This window comes from Pelobates fuscus, chromosome 7 (assembly GCF_036172605.1).
Source record: "Pelobates fuscus isolate aPelFus1 chromosome 7, aPelFus1.pri, whole genome shotgun sequence".
NCBI classification, from domain to species: Eukaryota; Metazoa; Chordata; class Amphibia; order Anura; family Pelobatidae; genus Pelobates; species Pelobates fuscus.
In genome coordinates this window covers 154,701,212-154,722,148 of record NC_086323.1, presented here as the reverse complement: position 1 = coordinate 154,722,148, position 20,937 = coordinate 154,701,212, and the positions used below count along the sequence as shown (strand labels likewise).

Sequence of the window (20,937 nt, the reverse complement as noted above, 5' to 3'; positions counted from 1 at the left end):
CCTTTGTTTATGAACCCTAGTCACACCTCCCTGCATGTGACTTGCACAGCCTTCCATAAACACTTCCTGTAAAGAGAGCCCTATTTAGGCTTTCTTTATTGCAAGTTCTGTTTAATTAAGATTGTCTTATCCCCTGCTATGTTAATAGCTTGCTAGACCCTGCAAGAGGCTCCTGTATGTGATTAAAGTTCAATTTAGAGATTGAGATACAATTATTTAAGGTAAATTACATCTGTTTGAAAGTGAAACCAGTTTTGTTTTTTTCATGCAGGCTCTGTCAATCATAGCCAGGGGAGGTGTGGCTAGGGCTGCATAAACAGAAACAAAGTGATTTAACTCCTAAATGACAGTGAATTGAGCCGTGAAATTGCAGGGGAATGATCTATACACTAAAACTGCTTTATTTAGCTAAAGTAATTTAGGTTACTGAAGAAGTAGGAGTGTACTGGCGCGATTTTAGGAAGGGTGGATAATTGTTGTATAACACCGCAAAATATAGCTGCTATAACACCAAAAACTTATCTTAAGGCAAAGTATAAAAGGGTGACGGTGAAGCGCTAATATATACAATTTGTGATGTACAGTGCGGAATATATAGCAATACCTCTACCTTGGAATATTTTATACAGGTGTCCTAATTGAGGTATGCTGTACCTTAAAAACAAAAGGCAAAATAACCACACATAGTGTATACCATAAATATAAGTACGTGGTGTATAAAAGAAGGGGAAATATGCCCACTCACACTTTCAGGAGCTAACGATTATAGCTCACTGTGATCGCCTGTAGGGTCTGTAAAGGCGACCCTATCCCTTCTTGGCAGTCGTTCCTTTGTTGCTGGTTTCTCTAGAAGTGGAGAAAATAGAAAGAGAAGGCCTTCTGTACTGTCTGCAGAACAGCAAAGAAAGAGGAAATAGTTAGTTGGGAGAAGACTTTTATAGATTCATGAATCATGAATCTATAAAAGTCTTCTCCCAACTAACTATTTCCTCTTTCTTTGCTGTTCTGCAGACAGTACAGAAGGCCTTCTCTTTCTATTTTCTCCACTTCTAGAGAAACCAGCAACAAAGGAACGACTGCCAAGAAGGGATAGGGTCGCCTTTACAGACCCTACAGGCGATCACAGTGAGCTATAATCGTTAGCTCCTGAAAGTGTGAGTGGGCATATTTCCCCTTCTTTTATACACCACGTACTTATATTTATGGTATACACTATGTGTGGTTATTTTGCCTTTTGTTTTTAAGGTACAGCATACCTCAATTAGGACACCTGTATAAAATATTCCAAGGTAGAGGTATTGCTATATATTCCGCACTGTACATCACAAATTGTATATATTAGCGCTTCACCGTCACCCTTTTATAATTTAGGTTACTATAGTGTTCCTTTAAGTCTCCTTGATTGTCGTTTTGTTCTTTATACAATTCTGTTATTGAAAAGGTCATCACAGACCTGATTTTTTTTCTGTTTGTATGATTCCGTCTGAGGTACCCATTTTTCTATGGCAAACAAATGTAAAGTTTCTAGCATTTTCGTAAGTAAAAATGATATTCCCATTTCCTAAAACCTGGAAGAAAATAGTATGACTTGGATAGAGACAGATCTAAGGCTGGGAAATGACGGTATTGGGACATAGAAAGGGGGCTGAGAATAAGGACAGGATGAGGCAGAACTTCTTGACATTTCCTCCAATGCAAGGTAGTTCCAGAGTCCCAGCAATGAACTATGAAATACTGGGTATATACGACAAATTTACAGAGTTACAGTTTACCATTATAGAGAGGTAGCAAATGTACTAATTTAATGTATTTACCTAAGGCACCACAAAAACTGGGACTTGTCCAGTCCATATGCCACACATATTGCTTGACAGTACCAAGGAACCATACATTACAAATATTAAGAAGGATATTTATATGTTGATGGAGCATCATAGGATACAATAGATAATGTTGATTACTGAATGGGGTTAGGGGTGACGCAGATCTCAATGAGTTCCTACACTTTTTCTTTTAAGATGTGATCCCTGTCCAAGGTCATGAATAGAATGTATTATAATAAAATGTAAGATTGTCCTAGCTAATAAGAACCAGTTGGTCAATCCAGTCTGCCTGTTTAAATTAAACATCTCAACTAATTTTACTTTGTGTGAACTTCAGAATATCCTTGTTCCAACTCTTTTACTTTGTCTGTCTTTATTACAGCCGATGTTATGTTAGCTTTTTCCTGGCTCATATTCAGTATTCCACCTACAAGTCAGAGAACATATTTATTTATTTTCTATCTTTTTAAATAATAATGTATCCTGTCTTCTTTCTCTCCTTTAATGTTGAAACTTTGAGTTAGAATTTGAATCCTTTACCTGCATGTTTTCTCAGAATTGTTATTATTATAGAAAGAGAGGCACATTTTAACACATACATGAACACACAAAGTCAAATACATACCATATTCTGCCACGGATAGCCCAGACTTTCTGTGGCTGTCCAATCGCAGACTTCCCAATGCATGTCAGGTGCTCTGGGCAACTGCCTCCCTCTTGAGTTTTGCACCATTGAGCTAAACAGACCAAGAAGTAACAACAGGACCTGTTGTCTGATTGTTTGACACTAAGGAAGAATTGCTATTTTTGATGCTAGGGAAGAATTCCAAGCTTTAAATGAAAGATCTTAAACTTTTGCAAGCTGCTTTTAGATATACCCCCAATGAGAAAACTGCTTATTTTCATTGGAACAGTGTATACTAAATAGTAATTTATATTTTATTTGGCTTTGAGCAGTGGAGATTCCTTTTAAGGGCTGTGAGTCCAGGAAAGAGTACTAAACAAGCTGATAAACCCCAACATACATAGCCATAAGCTTTTGTGCTATCACGCACCCCAAAATGTGAATAGACGTCAGCAATGACAACATGGAATAGGTGTAATGTCACCACTTCATAAAAAGGGTCAGTGTTAAGTGTCTGGCATCAGAAACGCTGGCAGAGATTCTAAGTGTTTTTATAGATGCACAGCCCCAAAGCTGTGGTTGAACTACTGCAGGAATGTCAACTAAGTGCAGGAATGTCAACTCCTTGCAGGAGTACAGAGATGGGGATAGTCAAACGAGCTGGAAATTTTTACTGGAGAACACACTGCAGAGCACGTGCTATTGGGAATCATATATGAAATCAGAACAGGGCAATAACACAGAGCTCTAAGAAGGCTTTTATAGCTCTGGTGTCACTAGTCAGACCTGCAACCAGAAAGTATATGCATTGATGTCGGAATGATGCAGGGCTAATTGCATCTGAAATTTGACCTTAGATGTCTTATTAGAAAAGGATGTAGGGGAGCAGCGTTCTGTGTCAGAATTGACACCCAAATGACACTGGTCTGGACTTGGTCATTGCTTGGCATCATGACCTGAATATGATGCAGGTCTGGACTTATCATGTGAACTTAATATGGAAATCACACAACAACTAGAGTGCATGTATGCCCATAGTTGTCATAACAGCTGCCCTGTTAGTTTGAGGCAGAAGAGAAGCCACGCTAAATGTCCATTTCTAAACAGAATGCCCTCCAGAAGCATGCTACAAATTGGCTACCTTTATCACAGACTATTTCATTAGGAATACAATGTAAGTAGAAAACCTCTTTAGGAAATATGACAGCCATCCATGAGAAAGTAAACAGTTTACATAAAGGAATAAAATGTATGTATGTTGTGTTGTGTGGAGCACTTAATAAAACAAAAAGGGCCACATTTTAAACCAGCCCACTATCATCAGTATTACAGTATTCCCTTTGGAGGCAGACAGATCAACAAGAAAATGTATAGACATGCTAGACCAACCTTTGGCACTCCAGATGTTGTGGACTACATCTCCCCTGATGCTTTGCCAGCATTATGGTTGTAAGAGCAACATCTGGAGTGTATAAGCTTGTGTACTCCTTGGCTAGACCAAGGTCTAAAAAGTATAAAAATGGGCTGCAAAAGGCTACACGGCAATACATGGGTAGATTTGTCCTGGGCACAGGTCTGAAAAGCTTTGACATAATCCTTGATCTCAGCGGACAGAGAGGTCCACCAGAACTATTGAGAAACAGTACACCTGGTCTTTCAAACCCCATGATGTCTAGCTGCTTTACAGTAACTAAAAAAGGAGAAACTCTCTTGCTGTATAAGAAATAACATGTCAGAGGGTTTGTGAGAAGCAGCTTCCCTTTGAGTGACATGGATACATTCCAACAACTTAGAGATAAGGAGAAATCTTGTAGTGACTATATTGTTTCTGCTTAGGTACTATTGATGAAGGTTTTGGTTCTTCTGTTCTTCTGGTTTATATTGCCTAGAGAGTGGTTTTCTAAAAATAATTTTTTAACATTACCAAAGGCTTTAATGGCCTCACAGAACCATTAATGGCCTCAGGGGAAAATGTATATATCTAGGTGTGGGAGTTTTCCAAGAGACAATGACAGTTTAGTGCAAAGAAGAACAGAGAGTTACAGATAACCTTAAACACAGACTGCCATCTATCCGAAACATTCTGTACTATGAATATATTCTATCTCCTGATGCATTAATATCCATGAGAAACAGTTATGAATTAGTGAGATGAACAATGAAAGAGCATAATACATTATGAACCAACAGAACATGAATAGATAAAACAGGCACTGAGAGGCAGAGTTAAGCTTGAAAACAGGCTAACCATGAGGAAAAACTAAAACACAGGAGGGTGGTGTCTGGCAGCCAACCAAGCAAACAGCAAGTAGAGCGCTCCTGAGAAATCAATCTTTAAACATTTATATCTATCTAAGTCAACAAATTTTGATGGTACACTGGTTTAATAGCCTGTGGAACACCCTACTAATCTTAATCCAAAATGTAACCAGCAACACAGGGCAGACCTGATTCTTGGGTTGCCTGAGGCTTGTGGAAGTAATCGGAGTGGAGGAGGCTGTCGAACACCTGCTGTGGCTTAGTTTCCAGTTCACATTTGGACACTGCTTCCCTCTCTTTGGACTAGAGGGGTTATTCTGGTCCCCACTGAAGAGTTCATCTTGTCTCTTCAGAGCAACTTTGACATCTAGTTTAGTTTGCTTGCCTTATGAGGACCTTCAAAATGGCTACTGCCCAGGTTTTCAGCCACCACTCCTCTACAAAGGAGATGCTCCTACAAGCTTTTGACCAGCTTTGCATACAATTTGTGGCTAAACTGCACAGATGCACTGCTTCATCCAAGACTTGGGTTTTGCATATCAAGCCAATGTCTCAGCACTTATTCCCTCAGATACTTTTGGTCCACTCCCACAATTTAGCGTTGACCGTCTTTTGGGTATCATCTCCTCAGCACATCCCACACACCTTGAATTTGAGGACCTTGATGCCATCAATAAATCATTGACAGATCCCATCAAAACATTCATTACAGTGCTACATGTTTCCAGATCATTGAAGCAGACTTAATCTTGGGACTGTAGTCGTTTAATTGAGTAAATATGTTAGCATGAGAACTGGCTGAAGGATGTTGGGTCTTGAGAGCTTTGTACTGTTAATTTAGATTTTTCTTTAGCTTCCATTTTAAGCTGTTTAATTTTAGTTTACTCTACGTCCAAAGTCAATAATCAGGAGAGTTCAGCCTGGTGGTTTAAATCTTATCTTTATCATTGGTATCCTGTTAGATGTGATAAGGTGTGCAGATACAGTGAGGGGAAACAAGTATTTGATCCCCTGCTGATTTTGAACGTTTGTCCACTGACAAAGAAATCATCAGTCTATACTTTTAATAGTAGGTATATTTTAACAGTGAGAGACAGAATAACCCCCGAACAAATCCAGAAAAATGCATGTCAAAAAAGTTTAAATTGATTTGCATGTCAATAAGTGAAATAAGTATTTGACCCCTTCGACTTAGTACTTGCTGGCAAAATCCTTGTTGGCAATCACAGAGGTCAGACGTTTCTTGTAGTTGGCCACCAGGTTTGCACATATCTCAGGAGGGATTTTGTCTCACTCCTCTTTGCAGATCCTCTCCAAGTCATTAAGTTTTCGAGGCTGACGTTTGGCAACTCGAACCTTCAGCTCCCTCCACAGATTTTCTATGGGATTAAGGTTTGGAGACTGGCTAGGCCACTCCAGGATCTTAATGTGCTTCTTCGTGAGCCACTCTTTTGTTGCCTTGGCTGTGTGGTTTGGGTCAATGTCATGCTGGAATACCCAACCACCACACATTTTCAATACACTGGCTGAGGGAAGGAGGTTCTCACCCAAGATTTACATGGCCCCGTTTATCGTCTCTTTGATGTTGATGCGGTGCAGTCGTCCTGTCCCCTGAGCAAAAAAACACCCCCAAAGCATAATGTTTCCACCTTCATGTTTCACCTTGGGGTCATAGGCAGCATTCCTCCTCCTCCAGACACGACAAGTTGAATTGATGCCAACGAGCTTGATTTTGATCTCATCTGACCACAACACTTTCACCCAGTTCTCCTCTGAATCATTCAGATGTTCATTGGCAAACTTCAGATGGGCCTGTACATGTGCTTTCTTGAGCAGGGGGACCTTACGGGCGCTGCAGGATTTTAGTCCTTTACGGTGTAGTGTTTTACCAATTGTTTTCTTGGTGACTATGGTCCTAGCTGCCTTGAGATTATTAACAAGATCCTCCTGTGTAGCTCTGGGCTGATTCCTCACTGTTCTCGTGATCATTGAAACTCCACGAGGTGAGATCTTGCATGGAGCCCCAGACCGAGGGAGACTGAATAATCGCACCAACTGTTGTCACCTTCTCACCAAGCTGCTTGGCGATGGTCTTGTAGCCCATTCCAACCTTCTGTAGGTCTACAATCTTGTCCTTGACATCCTTGGACAGTTCTTTGGTCTTGTTTATGGTGGAAAGTTTGGAATCTAATTAAGTGATTGCTTCTGTGGACATTTGTCTTTTATACAGGTAACGAGTTGAGATTAGGATTAGGAGCACTCTCTTTAATAGAGTGCTCTTAAGCTCAGCTCATTACCTGTATAAAAGACACCCAGAAGCCAAAACTCCTGCTGAATGATATGGGGATCAAATACTTATTTCACTCATTGACATGCAAATCAACTTGTAACTTTTTTGACTTTTTTGGGGGGGGTTATTCTGCCTCTCACTGTTAAAATACACATACCATTAAAATATACACTGATCATTTCTTTGTCAGTGGACAAAAGTTCAAAATCAGCAGGGGATCAAATACTTTTTCCCCTTGCGGTATAGGTCAAGTGTATCTTTCCTTTTATTTTGTAATCTCTGTACCACTTTTATACAATAGCTATTCTTCTTGATATACCTATATCTAAAAAACCTAATTTCAGTATCCATGTTTTATGCTATACTTCAATTGTCTAATAATTATATACTGTTTATCCTGCTGCATTGTACAGCAGTTAAGTTATTATTGATCTAAACCTTATTCTGTTCTAAACTTTTAAAAATTAAAATAAGACAATAACAGAGAGAGCAAAGGGCGAAAAGATGGAGTTAAGACATAGAGACAGTTGTTTAATAATATGGAGCAGAAAACGAGACAAAACAAGAATGAGACATTGCAAGGTGGAATAAGAGATAAATACTGCCCCAGAGTAAAAGAGTGAAGGATTACCGGTGAAGGTCAAGATTACAGGTGCAACTTCCATAACATAATGTTATACGATCAGCCCTGATAAAAATCTGGTCCATTAAGGGTTAGGAAAAGCATAAGTAAAAATGGGTGTGACATTTACCAAACCTGTGGAAGGATTATGAAATATGGGGCCTCGGACAGTTGTGAAGATTATAAGTATGCTATCAGATGTACGTTATATGTAATCATGTTGGTATTTACTATGATTGTTTGAATGCAATAGTGACAACATGAAAGAATGTATTTGGCTTAGCAACATTTGTTAGATTATGTAACCAAGAAATTGTATAAATCTTGATCAAGGAATGCCCTTACTCTGTACCTGTACTGACTCTGCCTTGAGGAGCATAAGAGAGTACACACTGCAATAAACCACGTAAATTAATCTCATAGTTTCCTATTCACTGAATGTGGGAAAGAAAATATAGGAAAGAAAAATTGCCAAGAACCCTTTTGTCTTCCATTGTCTGATTTATAAATCTGCACTCAGGGCTGTCTTTAATATTGATTGGACCCTGGTCAGTGTTTTCTAGCCACCCTCCTGTTTTTGGGTGCAGGAGGGTGGTTTCCCTCGAGTCCAGTCAGCTCGCTGAGGCTGTTGGGAATCAGAGGCACTTCTAGTCTTCACTCCACTCCTCTCTGTCTCTCCCATGCTGCACTTTGTGATAGCTGGGAGGAAGTGACCAGCTGTAACTTCCTCTCAGCGCTGATATCATGGAAGGGGAAGAGGTCTGGTTAAGCTATTTAAGGGCTGCAGTGCTGACCGGGTCCCTGAGTACACATTGCCATACTTTGCCTAGGCAATGGCCTAAGCAATAGGCCACCCGATGGGCTCCCTTAGCATGCATACCCCTGGTGGTAGTTCCACTGCTGGCGCACTCCTAAAAAAAATTGTTCTGAGCAGCTGCTTTGGGCACCACAGGAGTAACTGGGCCTGGGGCAACTTCTCCATTTGCCCCATGTTAGAGACGACCCTGTCTGCACTTCTAACTTACTCCACCCATAAGCAGACAAAGGTACATAATTTATGAAAAATATTATGTTATCATGAGCTGAATGAAGTATAAGAATGCATAATTCCATAACGGTTTAGTCAGTCAAGCATTTATCATGTTTAGAAACAAACCAAACTTAAGATATGCAAAGTAGTTAGTTTTTATTAAATTTTTATATAATGTTACATGTAATTTAGCCTGAGTATAGATGAAAATGAGAGCAGTTTATTTATTATGATCATACTCAATATTCACACAGGGATATACAAAAGAAGATCAGTTTAAGTTTATAGCTGATGTGCCTAAATGCAGCACCCCAGGAATTCAACTCCCATAATTTTCTACCAGCTCATGACTATAAGAGAATTGGGAGAGTGATATTCCGACAAAGGCACACAGTTTTACATGTTGATTTACATAAATCAGAGATTAAAGTCACAAAAGAATGCATTTGCTGTGTATTTTCTCAGAATTCTTTGATTGGTGGCATTAATGGGGCAGGTGGAGTTTGTGGGATAATTGCTTCGGAAATGGCAGAAATATCTGAAAGGTTTATGTTCTCTTCTTTGCCTTGGACGTTCTTCCACCGGCGTGCCCCTGACTTGGTGTTATATTCATACATTTGTCCTGTAACTAATAAACAAAGCATATGATTCAATAGAATGCTACCTTTTTTTTTATGTGTAACTTGGGTGAAGACTGATGTCAGCCAATAGTCAAGATACACTTATTTCTAAACGTTGTATTATACCATGCCTGACAGGGCCTCTATAATACAGAGAGCCGAACAACCTATCTACATGTAATTATTTAATGGTTTCACAATGTTAAACTTATTTCTAACAATAAATTGGCATGCTGTAGTGGTTATGCCAGCAGTCCTCTGGTGCCATGCCTGTGTAAGCTGCCAAACTGGCTTGGTCACATGCCTGCATTCATTCGGCCTGCCTTGGTATGCTAAAGCAGTTCATGCTTTCACATTAGTATATCAACGCATACCATTTTAGAAAACATTACTCACTGCCTTAGCTAGTTCCTAGTTAATGGTCAAGGTCCAAAGCTGGCCTGCTAATAGAGAAGTATTAACTTCTGCTTTAGCACAGCAAGGCAGACCTGAAAGAACAGGTAACTAAGATACGTGTCAAACATTCGTAACTAGTTTGTTAGCTTGCACTAGGATTTTGCTGTGAAACTCCTAACATCTACTACATTGTGCTGCAGTAATTATAGTGCTTAGATACACATGATTATTAACATTTAATTTCCAGGTGACATGGGAAAAGTGTTTATATTTTTATAGTAAAAAGTGAAAATGTCTTGAATAGGATATATGATATTAAGTTGTTGTATTATTAAAGCTGTGAAATATATTTCTAATTATTTTCATATTTCATAAAAATAAGTCTCACAGAAGTACATGTGCTATAACATGTGCAAAGGAAACTAGAAGTGTAAAAGATAATGTTTTAAATACCTCAATTTATAGCATTAAAGGCTACACAAAAATATTTACCTGGATCCACTGTTTGCCCATCGAACACAGCCTCGTATGTGATAGTTTCCTAAAAGATAAAAATGAGAGCATATTAGCACATAACATAACAAACACAAAATTCACAATACTCAATAGATTGGACCACATGCAGTTATGGGGAAAACTTCTGAAGGTGGAACATTCTCCATTATTTGGCTAACACAATCTATACATTTAATTATTTGCAAAGTTAAAGGAAACAATTATTTAAGTGTAAATACGTAAGTAAAATATATATTCTTATATTACTTACTGTAATCACTTCCACGTCCTCTTTTTTAGTACCTAATATTTTTTTTAAAAAAAATCAAAATATAAAAGTGGTTAAAACAGCATTTCTAAATTAGTTGCATTTGGGTTGGGGTTTTTTTTGCACTGGTTATTGAACTTTTTTGTAAGTATACAGTAACATTAATTGGAATGCAAAATGAATATTAAAAAAAATGAGAGAGGAGAAAAATTAGAAACCGATACAGCAGTGTGAACAAAATCAAAGACATTGGCAAAGATAGCGAGGCCTAAAGAGATCTGAGGGGTCCACAAATCAGATCAAACCTCCCCTTTAAGGACCTTTGGTATTATTTGCCAGCATCAAAGTCTGGTTCCTAAAACCATTACCTTAGCACAGCATTCACTCCATGAATAGGTCATTCAGTTTTGGAAATCGATTGTAAAAATTTTATATCTATTATAAGATATTAATATATCTTATATGTTTTAAGATATTAAAATCAGGATAAGAGAGGAAAATAGTTTTTATAAAGAAAACCTAGAATCTTACCTTGAAGATACGTCTTCACTCTGCACCAAGAATAAAACAAATAGGTTAGTTGAATAATCTAAGGAACCATGTCTCTTATTATGACCTAGATTTTAATATTTTTCAATAAGCATTCAAAGTATTTAATATTTTGAAATAAACTTTTTTAAAAAAATGTTTTCGAAGAATTAAAATACCAAAAATATATCATATATAAAATACATAAGATCTTTTAAGAACTGAAATAATTTTCAAAGTTTATCCAAAAAATAGGAAATAATTTGAAAATGTAATCCAAAATTATTAATTTGAGGCCTATATTATAATTAAATTTCATGGTACTAAATATAATAAGATAAACTCCAAATGCAGTGCAAGATTTATTTCTGTAGTGCAACAAGTATTTGAAACTCTTAGACTCCTTATTGTATTTACGCTATATATTTTGTAATTTTTATTTATCAATCATCGTGATGGTTTGGTAGATTTATATTGAATGTAAGCATGGGTGTAGAGATGGTTGGAGACAAATCTAAATCTAAAACTAAAAACCTAATGGCACGGGTTAAAAGGATAAGTTCCCTTTCTGTTCTGATGTTGTAGCTTTTAAAATAATATATTTTATTGTTTAAAAATGTGACACAAAAAAAAACTGGAATTTACTATTCATTTCCACATAGCTTTTAAAACAACAGGAAGATCATTGTTACATAATTGAGTTACTTCTTTGACAATTAGTTTTTTTTTTCTGTTTAGCTCAGGTAGCTTAAATAGATCAACATTTCACAGATCTATATCCCAAGTGATAGTGTACTTGGGATCAATGTAAGACATTTGTCAAATAGCTTGTTTGAGAATTAGCTTTTTTCTGCATAGGTCAGGTAACTTAATAGATCCATATCCCACCAATCTATATAGTGTACCATTTTACCTACAGAATATTGCATAGTTTAACATTTGCTCCATAAGGGGTGCATAGTTTTTTTATGAAAGCCCCCCCAGACTTTTTTTGGTTCCTTCACCAAAGCCTCAAGGTTCTAAGTACACAGATTTCCAGCAATGCTTTTAAGATACTCATTTTGCTAGGAGCAGTACTTGGGTAAAAGACAAAATATAGATGATGTATACAACATGGTGGAAGGAGGACGGTTAATATGAAGTCTTCTTGACTTACTGTCCCCTATATCACTAAAAATGTGGAGCTGTCTGTGGAACTTGATGTATGGTAATATAAAAAAAAAATACCACCCCAATAAAAAATGACATACAGTTAGAAATGATCTTCTTACCTTTTATGGGGAAATCTACGTCTTGCTTTTTGACAAAGCGCTTTGAGATTGGCATATTTCCATAAAAGGTGTAAGGCCCAGGCAGTCAAACCAGCAAGTAACAGGGCCATGATGGTGTAGATAAAAGGGACATACCAAGCACTGGAGTCAAACGTGTTCACTTCTTTATAAACTATGGTTAGTCCTTTTCTTTGCTATTCATAAAAAAGATGAAACGTGAATTATGAAGACACAGTTGTAAGGCCGGGTTGATATTGACTTATACTGAGGTCATACAAAAGGTCATCATGGAAGGGTTTAGTACTCATCCAAATGTACATATTGGTCTGTCTCCAAATGAACACAGCATCACCCACCAATATAAATATGATTTTGCTACCTTTATTTCTTCATGCCCTTCAGGCATTGTGCAGTAAACACTACACTACATGTTTACATTACAGCCTTGTGATAACTCCACTGGCTTATATGGCTACTAGAGGTGCTTCCTGGGGCAGTGCTGCACAGTGAGCAGCACTGCCATTCAGTGTCTCCACCCTCTGCATGCAGACACTGAACTTTCCTCATGCATTGATTCAATGGCCAGGGCAGGGCTTTGTTTAACTTGTGCTGACTCTGCCCCTGATCTGCCTCTTTGACAGTCTCACCCAATCCTATGGGAGAACATTGTGATTGGCTCACAGAATCACTTCTGATGATGTAAGCAGACAGCAAGCAGATCAGGGGCAGAGGCAGCAGCTGCAGACTTAATTACAAGTAAGATTTTACATTTAGGGAGAGCCAGATGGTGGTTTTAACACTCTAGGGTCAGGAATACATGTTTGTGTTACTGATCCTATTGTGTTCATTTAAATATATATAAGCTGGAAATCAAGGGGAACCACCACACCGGGAACACAGTCATTTGTATTATGCATTTCATTCATTTTCCACTCCATTTTGGATACTACTCTTTTTTGGCTTCATTTGATGAAATTTATAGCAAGGTGTCAAAAAGTTTGTGATGAGACCAAACACAATAAAACTCCCCAAGTTGCAAATAAAAACAAATTACAGTTGTGGATCATCTACATATCTCACATTAGACTTTCAGAGGTTCCCCTTGGTAATAGAAATTCATGAAATCATCTCAGAGTTCCTAGCTTGACATGCAAATTAACACAGACAGGCATCGTGTTTCAGACTTCACCCTGCATTTCTGCAGGTGTTGCACAACCGTAATTTTTCACTGTACTGTATTAACTTGTTAAAAACAACACTGGACGTCCTCACGTTTTGCATTAGAACATCCAGCGTCTTTATAAACCACATAGGAAAGCACTAAGTCAATTTAAAAGGTCTAATGTTCGCGACGCTCTCTATGCATGCACATTAGGCCATTGAATTGCCATGGTGTCCGTGGAGGAGGAGCCCGACCCAGCGCCAGGGAAAGTAAGCGCTAAAATCAGGTTAGTGTAAAAAGGTGTTATTAATCCTTTATTTGCAGTGGGGTAGGGGTGGAGGGCACTAAAGTGCTAGGAATACCGTTTTGTATTCCTAACAGTATACTATTTCTTTAATAAACCTATGAACATTTAAAAAGGTACTTACATAATAATCAGTTGTGGGAGGAGCAGGAGTATTGGTTCGAACAACAGTTACATATATCAAAACTGTACCCGTTCTTGGATTGTCTTCCGTTCTATTTTTAACGTTGTCGTCGATAATATTAACAAGGAGATTGTATTTCTGCTGCATGTCTGCTCCATTATCAAAATCAAAAGGGTTTTTCACAATTAATTTAGGATTGTGTGATCCATGAGTGGGGTCAAATGCAAAGTGGTTGTTTATATTACCTAGATGAAAATAGAGTTATTTCAGATTGTCAGTACATATTTGTTAAATTTCTAATTAAGAAGATGTGAAATGACATTTCTCTTAATGAAAATGTATAGATTTATATAATGTATGGGGACAGAAGACTTTAATGAACTGTCAGAAAGGATTAAAAAAAGCATAGATAAAATAGAGAGGGAAATTAAAGAAACAAAAATTTGAAAATACAAAATAGACAAGAAAGACTACGAGGTAGGTAAAGTGAGATATTTTAGAAGAGAAAAACAGACCAGGAACGGCTATTCAAAATATGAAGTAAATAGAAATGCTAATAGGAATTTTAACAGTAACAAAATTCAGAATAGAGCCCTCCAACAGGAGTTTGAAACTCCACGCAGAAGGGAGGTTACATTAAACAAGGTAGAGAATGGAAAGGAGGGGTGGGTAGAATTGAGGCCCAAAAATAGAAGACATAATGAGAGAATGCAATCTCCTAAGAAACAAGAGGAGAACGAGAAGTCGAGGAGGGACATGTGCCCTCAGAGGAACACTTCCTATAACAGGTATGAAGTCCTGAGAAGTGGATATACAGAGCAGGATTTTTTAGACAAGGAACCGAGGAGGAACAAGTTTCCCAAAAAAAGAATGAGGAGAATAAGTTTCTGGGATGTAGAGGAGGAAAACAGTGGAAAAGAAAAAAGATACAATCGGTAACCCTGATTGGTATTAATAATATCTCCTTACATCACCTAAACGATAATGAGATTAAGGTCCTTAATAAGGGCTTGAAATTTGCACCTATGAGGCACTTTAATACCTTCTCAGCTTACATTGATTTAATCTATTAAAAAGTTTTTTCTAAACCCTAATTTTAAGTTGTTATTTTTAATGTTTTAACGTTGTCTAGCCTAACCACCTCTTTTTTTTAATGTTTTGCACGTATATATATATATATATTATTATTATTTTGTTGTTATATATTTTTTGTGGTTTATTATGTCTCTTGCCTATATGATGGGATACTTTCCCCTTTTCTCAATAATTTGATTTAGACAATTTACCCCTATATGGACTTTTAAGAAATTATTCAGTTTGTCATCACTATTGCACGTTATACTATATGTGAAAAGTGTTTATGAGACATACAATGTGCTTTCTAATTGATTGTTCATATTCTTTAATTCTGCTCCTGGTTAGAAATCTGCTTATATATTAGATTCCATAAGGAGATGTCAATCTAGAAGGTCTACCCCGGTTCTTTTACAGTCTCTAAAAAGAAAGCCAGCACTCAAGGACTTCAACATGAAAAAATAGGCATTTACATATATTTTTGGCAGATTAGGCTTTATTTCATTCCATATATTATTTGTATATTATTCATATGAAGTATACTGGATAATAAAGATCAGTAATGCCTTTGCTGGTCAAATTAGGACAACTGTCAGTAATGTGGAATAATGTCCGTTAAAATCCTAGTAGATCTATGACTGGTATTTGCTTAAATCTCTGGTTATCTATTAAGGAGCGACAAGAGACTCTTTTAGGACTTTATATTCCTTTTTAATTTAAAGATTTTTATTTAAAACTGTATATTGGATCATGATCCCTCGCAAATATAAAGCGAAGGGAAGTGGGAGGATACACAACCCATTTGACAAAGTCCCATGAGGAGGGGCGAAACGCGTCACGGAGTAGGAACCAGGAAGTGATTTTGGAATATATATCGGCAGAACCAGCAGAGACTTGAAGGACAGTTTTAGCATGCTGAAATCTGACTTTTATTTATTTTTCAAGGGCTGGTGAGCTGATAGCGGATTTTATACACCTGCATATGTTTTTTATCATGCTGCTACAATAAAAAATGTACTTATCTGATATTCTGGTCGCAAGTGTATCCTATGGATCTCACACACTCTAGGGGCTGATCCTCCCTGAGCGCTGTAGCCATGAGTGGTGCTTTTACCACTCCTATCTTGCGAGTGAGATACATAAAGAGCCATATTATGTTATGATATATATTTTATACTGTGCTGCACTAGTAGTTCTCTTTTATGTCTCCCTCCCAGATATCAGAACTGCTATTTTGCAAGTATATGCACATGTCACTTTGTTGGGTATTTAGATCTCTATTACACCTATTAATGGTTTTTATACACCCAATATGCATTTAGGTTTGGGACACATGTGCTTACGGTAATATATATATTGTATAGAGGTTTTATCCTTTTAAGATACCCACAGTGAGTGGTTTACTTAGTACTGCGCACCATCGCTTTTTTTTTTTAATCACTTTTTTTTGTATATCTATATGTCTACTCGTCCACTCAATCCCAAATGGCATTTCCTCAACATAACACCAAACACAGAACACCTTTCAAAACACACACTAGTACAAATAGTAGTCACTCTTTTATATTTTCTGTTCATAGTTCTATAGTTTCCTCAAAGAGACACTCCACTGTCCAAATACAAACGCACGACACTATTTAGTAGATATACCCCCAAATGAGCCTGCTTGAAAGCTGAGGGAGTGTAACAAGGTTAATTCATAAATGTGGAAATGTCTATTGAAATCTGCACTGTTGGTAAAATGAAAAAAAGAGGATACTCTCTTCACACATAAAGTCCTTCAGCAGGCTGGAGTGCTTTAGGAATGTGGAGAGTCCTTTTGACAACCGCTTTTAAACCTAGCTTTTAATCCCAAAGCACAGATTATGATCTAAATAAATCATTGCCTAGCCATGCTATCTCAGAGTTGCTGTGTCAAAGGCATATTTTTTTGTTGTTGTTTCTTATGCTATGGAGATGTAAAATATTGGTATATTTCAAAATATATGCTTAAATCTATGTAGGCATTTCTTGATTGCAGGTGGAATAATTTTATAAAATTTTGAATAATATAAACCATTTTCTTACGATTTTAACAGTGCTTGAGGAGAAAACTAGAAATTTGATTTTACTAATATTAGTAAAAAAAAATAAGCCATATGTTTTCCATAATTAAATTGAGTTTGTACCCATTATAAACACAAGCATGGTAGAAGCGATTATGTATTTTTGACCAACTCATATGAGCAGGAAGTTGAATGAAAAACATTAGCAAAGTACCTGAAACTATTTCAAACCGCATTGATGCATCACTGGAGTCGTCATCATTGCAGTTGAGTCTAAAGTTGTTAATGTTGAGTCCCGATGTCACATTGTCGTAGATGACAGCTGTGTATCTTGATGGCTTGCATATCGGGGCCTCATCATTCTCCTCTATAATAATAATTATGACCTAGTGATAAACAGAGAACTCAATAAGACACACAACACATATCAAATGAAAATTATGAAACATTCTGCAAATTAGCTCAGAATATAATAGATGAAATGACTCATGGCGTAGGAGAACGCCAAGGAAACAATGTTGGAACTGGACAGAATAAGATTACTAAAGATTTGGGAATTTGCTATATATCTTCTCGCCCAGTGTAGGTCAGTATACAAATGCTACAGTGGGCACAACTGCTAATAAATCACTCATGTCTCCAGTGAGATCTGCTTTTCTTCATAAGTGATTGCTCCAAACAAAATCTTTTGAAATAAAAAAATCTTCCAATATCTTAGATCTCATAATTTAAGCGGTCGACCCACTCGTGACCCAACAAAATAGAAGTATGACATAAACGAGCATTTACCATGTTTTTGTTTTTTTAGTTTAACTTTGTTCCTATCGTGACATATTCACATATAAAAAATAAAATGTGCAGTTTATATATGACATGACCATGTAGGCCGCTGACGGACCTGTAACCGCTGTTGTGGCGCTACAGACCACTCTGTTTTGTATTTTAATGCACAAGAAAAATAAAGAATTAAAAAAAGAAAAAAAAAATCTTAAAATGATGAACCATTAAAACCACTAGCCATTAACTCAGAAATAGTACCTAAATAGGTTTATATACTACATTTTGTGATTTCCCACTGGGTTGAACGGGAACATCTATTCATCAAGCAACTGCCCTCACTAATTGTTTTTATTTAAGAACACTGCCTTCCCTAGTGCAGTTGAGGCCTTTTGACACCTCACTCGAGGGAAATGTATTTTGCAAGGTCAGGTTTGTTATATGTTTATAAATATATGCATTACAACTGAAGAATGTGGATATATACTACTACTATCTAAAGAATTATGATAAGACAAGTGCACAATATTAATATGTGTAAGTGGCCTAATAATATTGTGAAAATGGAAGTACAACAATGCCCAAACTACAAATGGACTACATGAATAATGGTAGGTAAACCTTAGGAGGAAATTAACCATACATATATTTTCTGTGTTCCTTAACCAACTTTAAAAAAGTCCACTTTTCTGATATTATTAGGCCACTTAAACATAATAATATCTGCACTTGTTATATCTCTATACATATGTCATGATTCTTAAGATTAGCAGGGTTATGTCTTCTTTTTAACTATGTTTTCATAATTAATAGTTGTTTCAAATTGTTTTGTTTTCTTCTTTACCCTCAGTCCCATTAGGTCCTAGGTTATAGGACGATTATTTTGTTTCTTCTGAAACTTAGAAATTAAAATTGTGTAAATTTATACAATTTGTATTTTTCCCTTATTCGTTCATCCTTTATAAAACATATTTGGGAAATGAAAAGCTTTAGATAGTATACAATGTACGTTATCTTGCAATATTTTACACAGGGTCTGAAATGTTAGTATAAAAGCAAAAAATGCATTATTTTTTTTTCTCACATGCAGATGTGACAAAAAGAGATAAAAAAAAAAAAACATGGTCTGGCTTATAGGTATTTTCAAGGACTCTGTAGGCATTACAAGCAGTACAGGTTACTGACAATGGTAACTGAGTGGAAAAAGGATGTCTGCAGTTGAGCATTATGACAACATACAGTAAATACAGTTAAATCATATATACCTAAAATAAAGGTATTTAAAACTGCTATAGTTATCTTTATCAGTCTCTGAAGTGCAAACGTACTACTGACAGTGGAATGTTAGAGTCTATTCACTCCTCCCTGCTCCATGACTGTAGGAACAATATCACCCAGTGAAACTTCCTTTACTGTTTGAAAGCAGGGGGTAATCTTACATTTTCAGCAGTGTTACAGGTATGCCTAGTGGCTTCTGGCAGATAAATTCATTTCTCTACAGGCTGGTAATCATAACTAGAGTATAAATTAGGTTGAGTGAGGCTTTATGGACTAGATTTCATACCGCAAAATACATGAAAATAAAAGAGTTTATGCTTAGTTTAGTACTGAAGGGGTTAATCTGAAAAAATGAAAACAGGTATTATCCAATATATATATTAGACTATATTCCATTGCAGGGGTCTCCAACTGCTGGGCCTATACAGGACATGACAGCTATATTGGTCAATTCAAGTGGGTTTTTATATATAATATAATATTTGTTCATGAATTGTATATTTCATGTAAAATACAATATTTTAATTTATGTTCAATTTCAAATTTCAAATACAGTTTGATTATATAGCCAATTTAAAGGTAAACACAACTGCCCAAATAAAAAATAAACACTGTTGACTATTTTCAATGAAAATTAATTAATTCAATAAAATCATGCATGAATTTAATTTTTTTCATTGAGTGTATATATAACAGCTTGCAAAGGCAGCAGATCTCATGTCTAGAGCCTTTGCAAGTCCTCCCCTTCTAACCCTGCCCAGACATTCTGTAGCTGTCCAATCACAGACGTCCCACTGCAGCTCAATGAGAAATATTTGCAAGGCAGGTGTTGAGCCTGCCTCTATAGTTTAGCTCCAATAAGCTAAACAAACCAGGAAAGGAACTTGTTGTCTGAGTGACAGCTGGGGGTGTATCCCGGTTAATATATACACTCTTCACACATAAAGCATTTCAGGAAGCACTTTAGGTTTCCGAAGTGTCCCTTTAATTTAGAAATCGGATTCATATCCATGAGCTTATAGTAAGATCTAGCATAGAATAGGCAACCTTCAGCACTCTAAATGTCTTGGACTACATCTCCCTTAATGCTCTTACATCCATAATGTGGGCAAAGCATAATGTGAGATGCGATCCACAACATCTGGAGTTCCGAAGTTTGCCTACCCCTAATCTAGCATATATTTCTATCACCAAAGAGTTATGCTAACCGTACTCACTGTGGATTGAGCTTTTTGAGGATTCACTGGGTCACAGTCTGTTGCCTCGATGGTTAAATTGTAGGAGGTGCGGGTTTCAAAATCTGGATGCGTTATTAGTTTTATTCTTCCAGTTATTGGATTTAACCAGAATCTACTGATGACATCTCTGTTGCCATTAACTATGCCATATCTGACACAGCTTGGATGATCTTTATCTGTGGCACTCACTCCTCCGATATCATAGTTAACTGTACAATAATAAAATAATCCTATTATCATGGTTGTCGAATATTATGTAATGTAAATGTTATAGTTATGAGAATGAGTAATGACTGCAGAAGAGAGATGGATCTTGTAATATATGAACAATCAACTTAACACTAGCTCTTTAACCATCACTAGTGGATAACTATATTTACTTGATGGCCAACCCAGAGAAGGCCAAAAAGTAGCTAAACAACTAAAGTATCACAGAACTTACATTTCTACAACAACTCAGGATATAGCTTTTAGCCAGTAATGTTCTAAGGGAAGGCTCTGAATTACCACTAGCCATTGGTGAAAATGCTTGTGAGTAGAAATTCGCCCCTGATGAGCATGACATAGATCCTTCAGACTTACAGTGACAAAGACAAAGATAGGAAAATTTGCAATTGTTTGTAAAATAGAATTCCCACCCTGACTGGTTATATTTCTTTGATTTGGATAGAGGTTTAATGCTTGATAGACAATGAATAGCCCTGCTGA

General features: G+C 36.7%; 1 protein-coding gene across 1 annotated transcript in view; it reads right to left on the bottom strand.

Annotated features, from left to right (window-relative positions):
* Positions 1 to 8,862: 8,862 nt before the first annotated feature.
* Positions 8,863 to 20,937, bottom strand: part of LOC134568857 (cadherin-related family member 3-like) — a 90,219-nt gene continuing 78,144 nt past the window's right edge. The window contains exons 12-19 of the mRNA XM_063427548.1: positions 20,209 to 20,438; positions 17,151 to 17,322; positions 13,818 to 14,062; positions 12,228 to 12,421; positions 10,960 to 10,979; positions 10,432 to 10,463; positions 10,158 to 10,206; positions 8,863 to 9,277 (exon numbers count right to left, since the gene is read on the bottom strand). Of these exons, the coding sequence (XP_063283618.1) occupies positions 9,111 to 9,277; positions 10,158 to 10,206; positions 10,432 to 10,463; positions 10,960 to 10,979; positions 12,228 to 12,421; positions 13,818 to 14,062; positions 17,151 to 17,322; positions 20,209 to 20,438 (1,109 nt within the window). The 3' untranslated portion in view covers positions 8,863 to 9,110. The remainder of the gene's footprint in view (positions 9,278 to 10,157; positions 10,207 to 10,431; positions 10,464 to 10,959; positions 10,980 to 12,227; positions 12,422 to 13,817; positions 14,063 to 17,150; positions 17,323 to 20,208; positions 20,439 to 20,937) is intronic.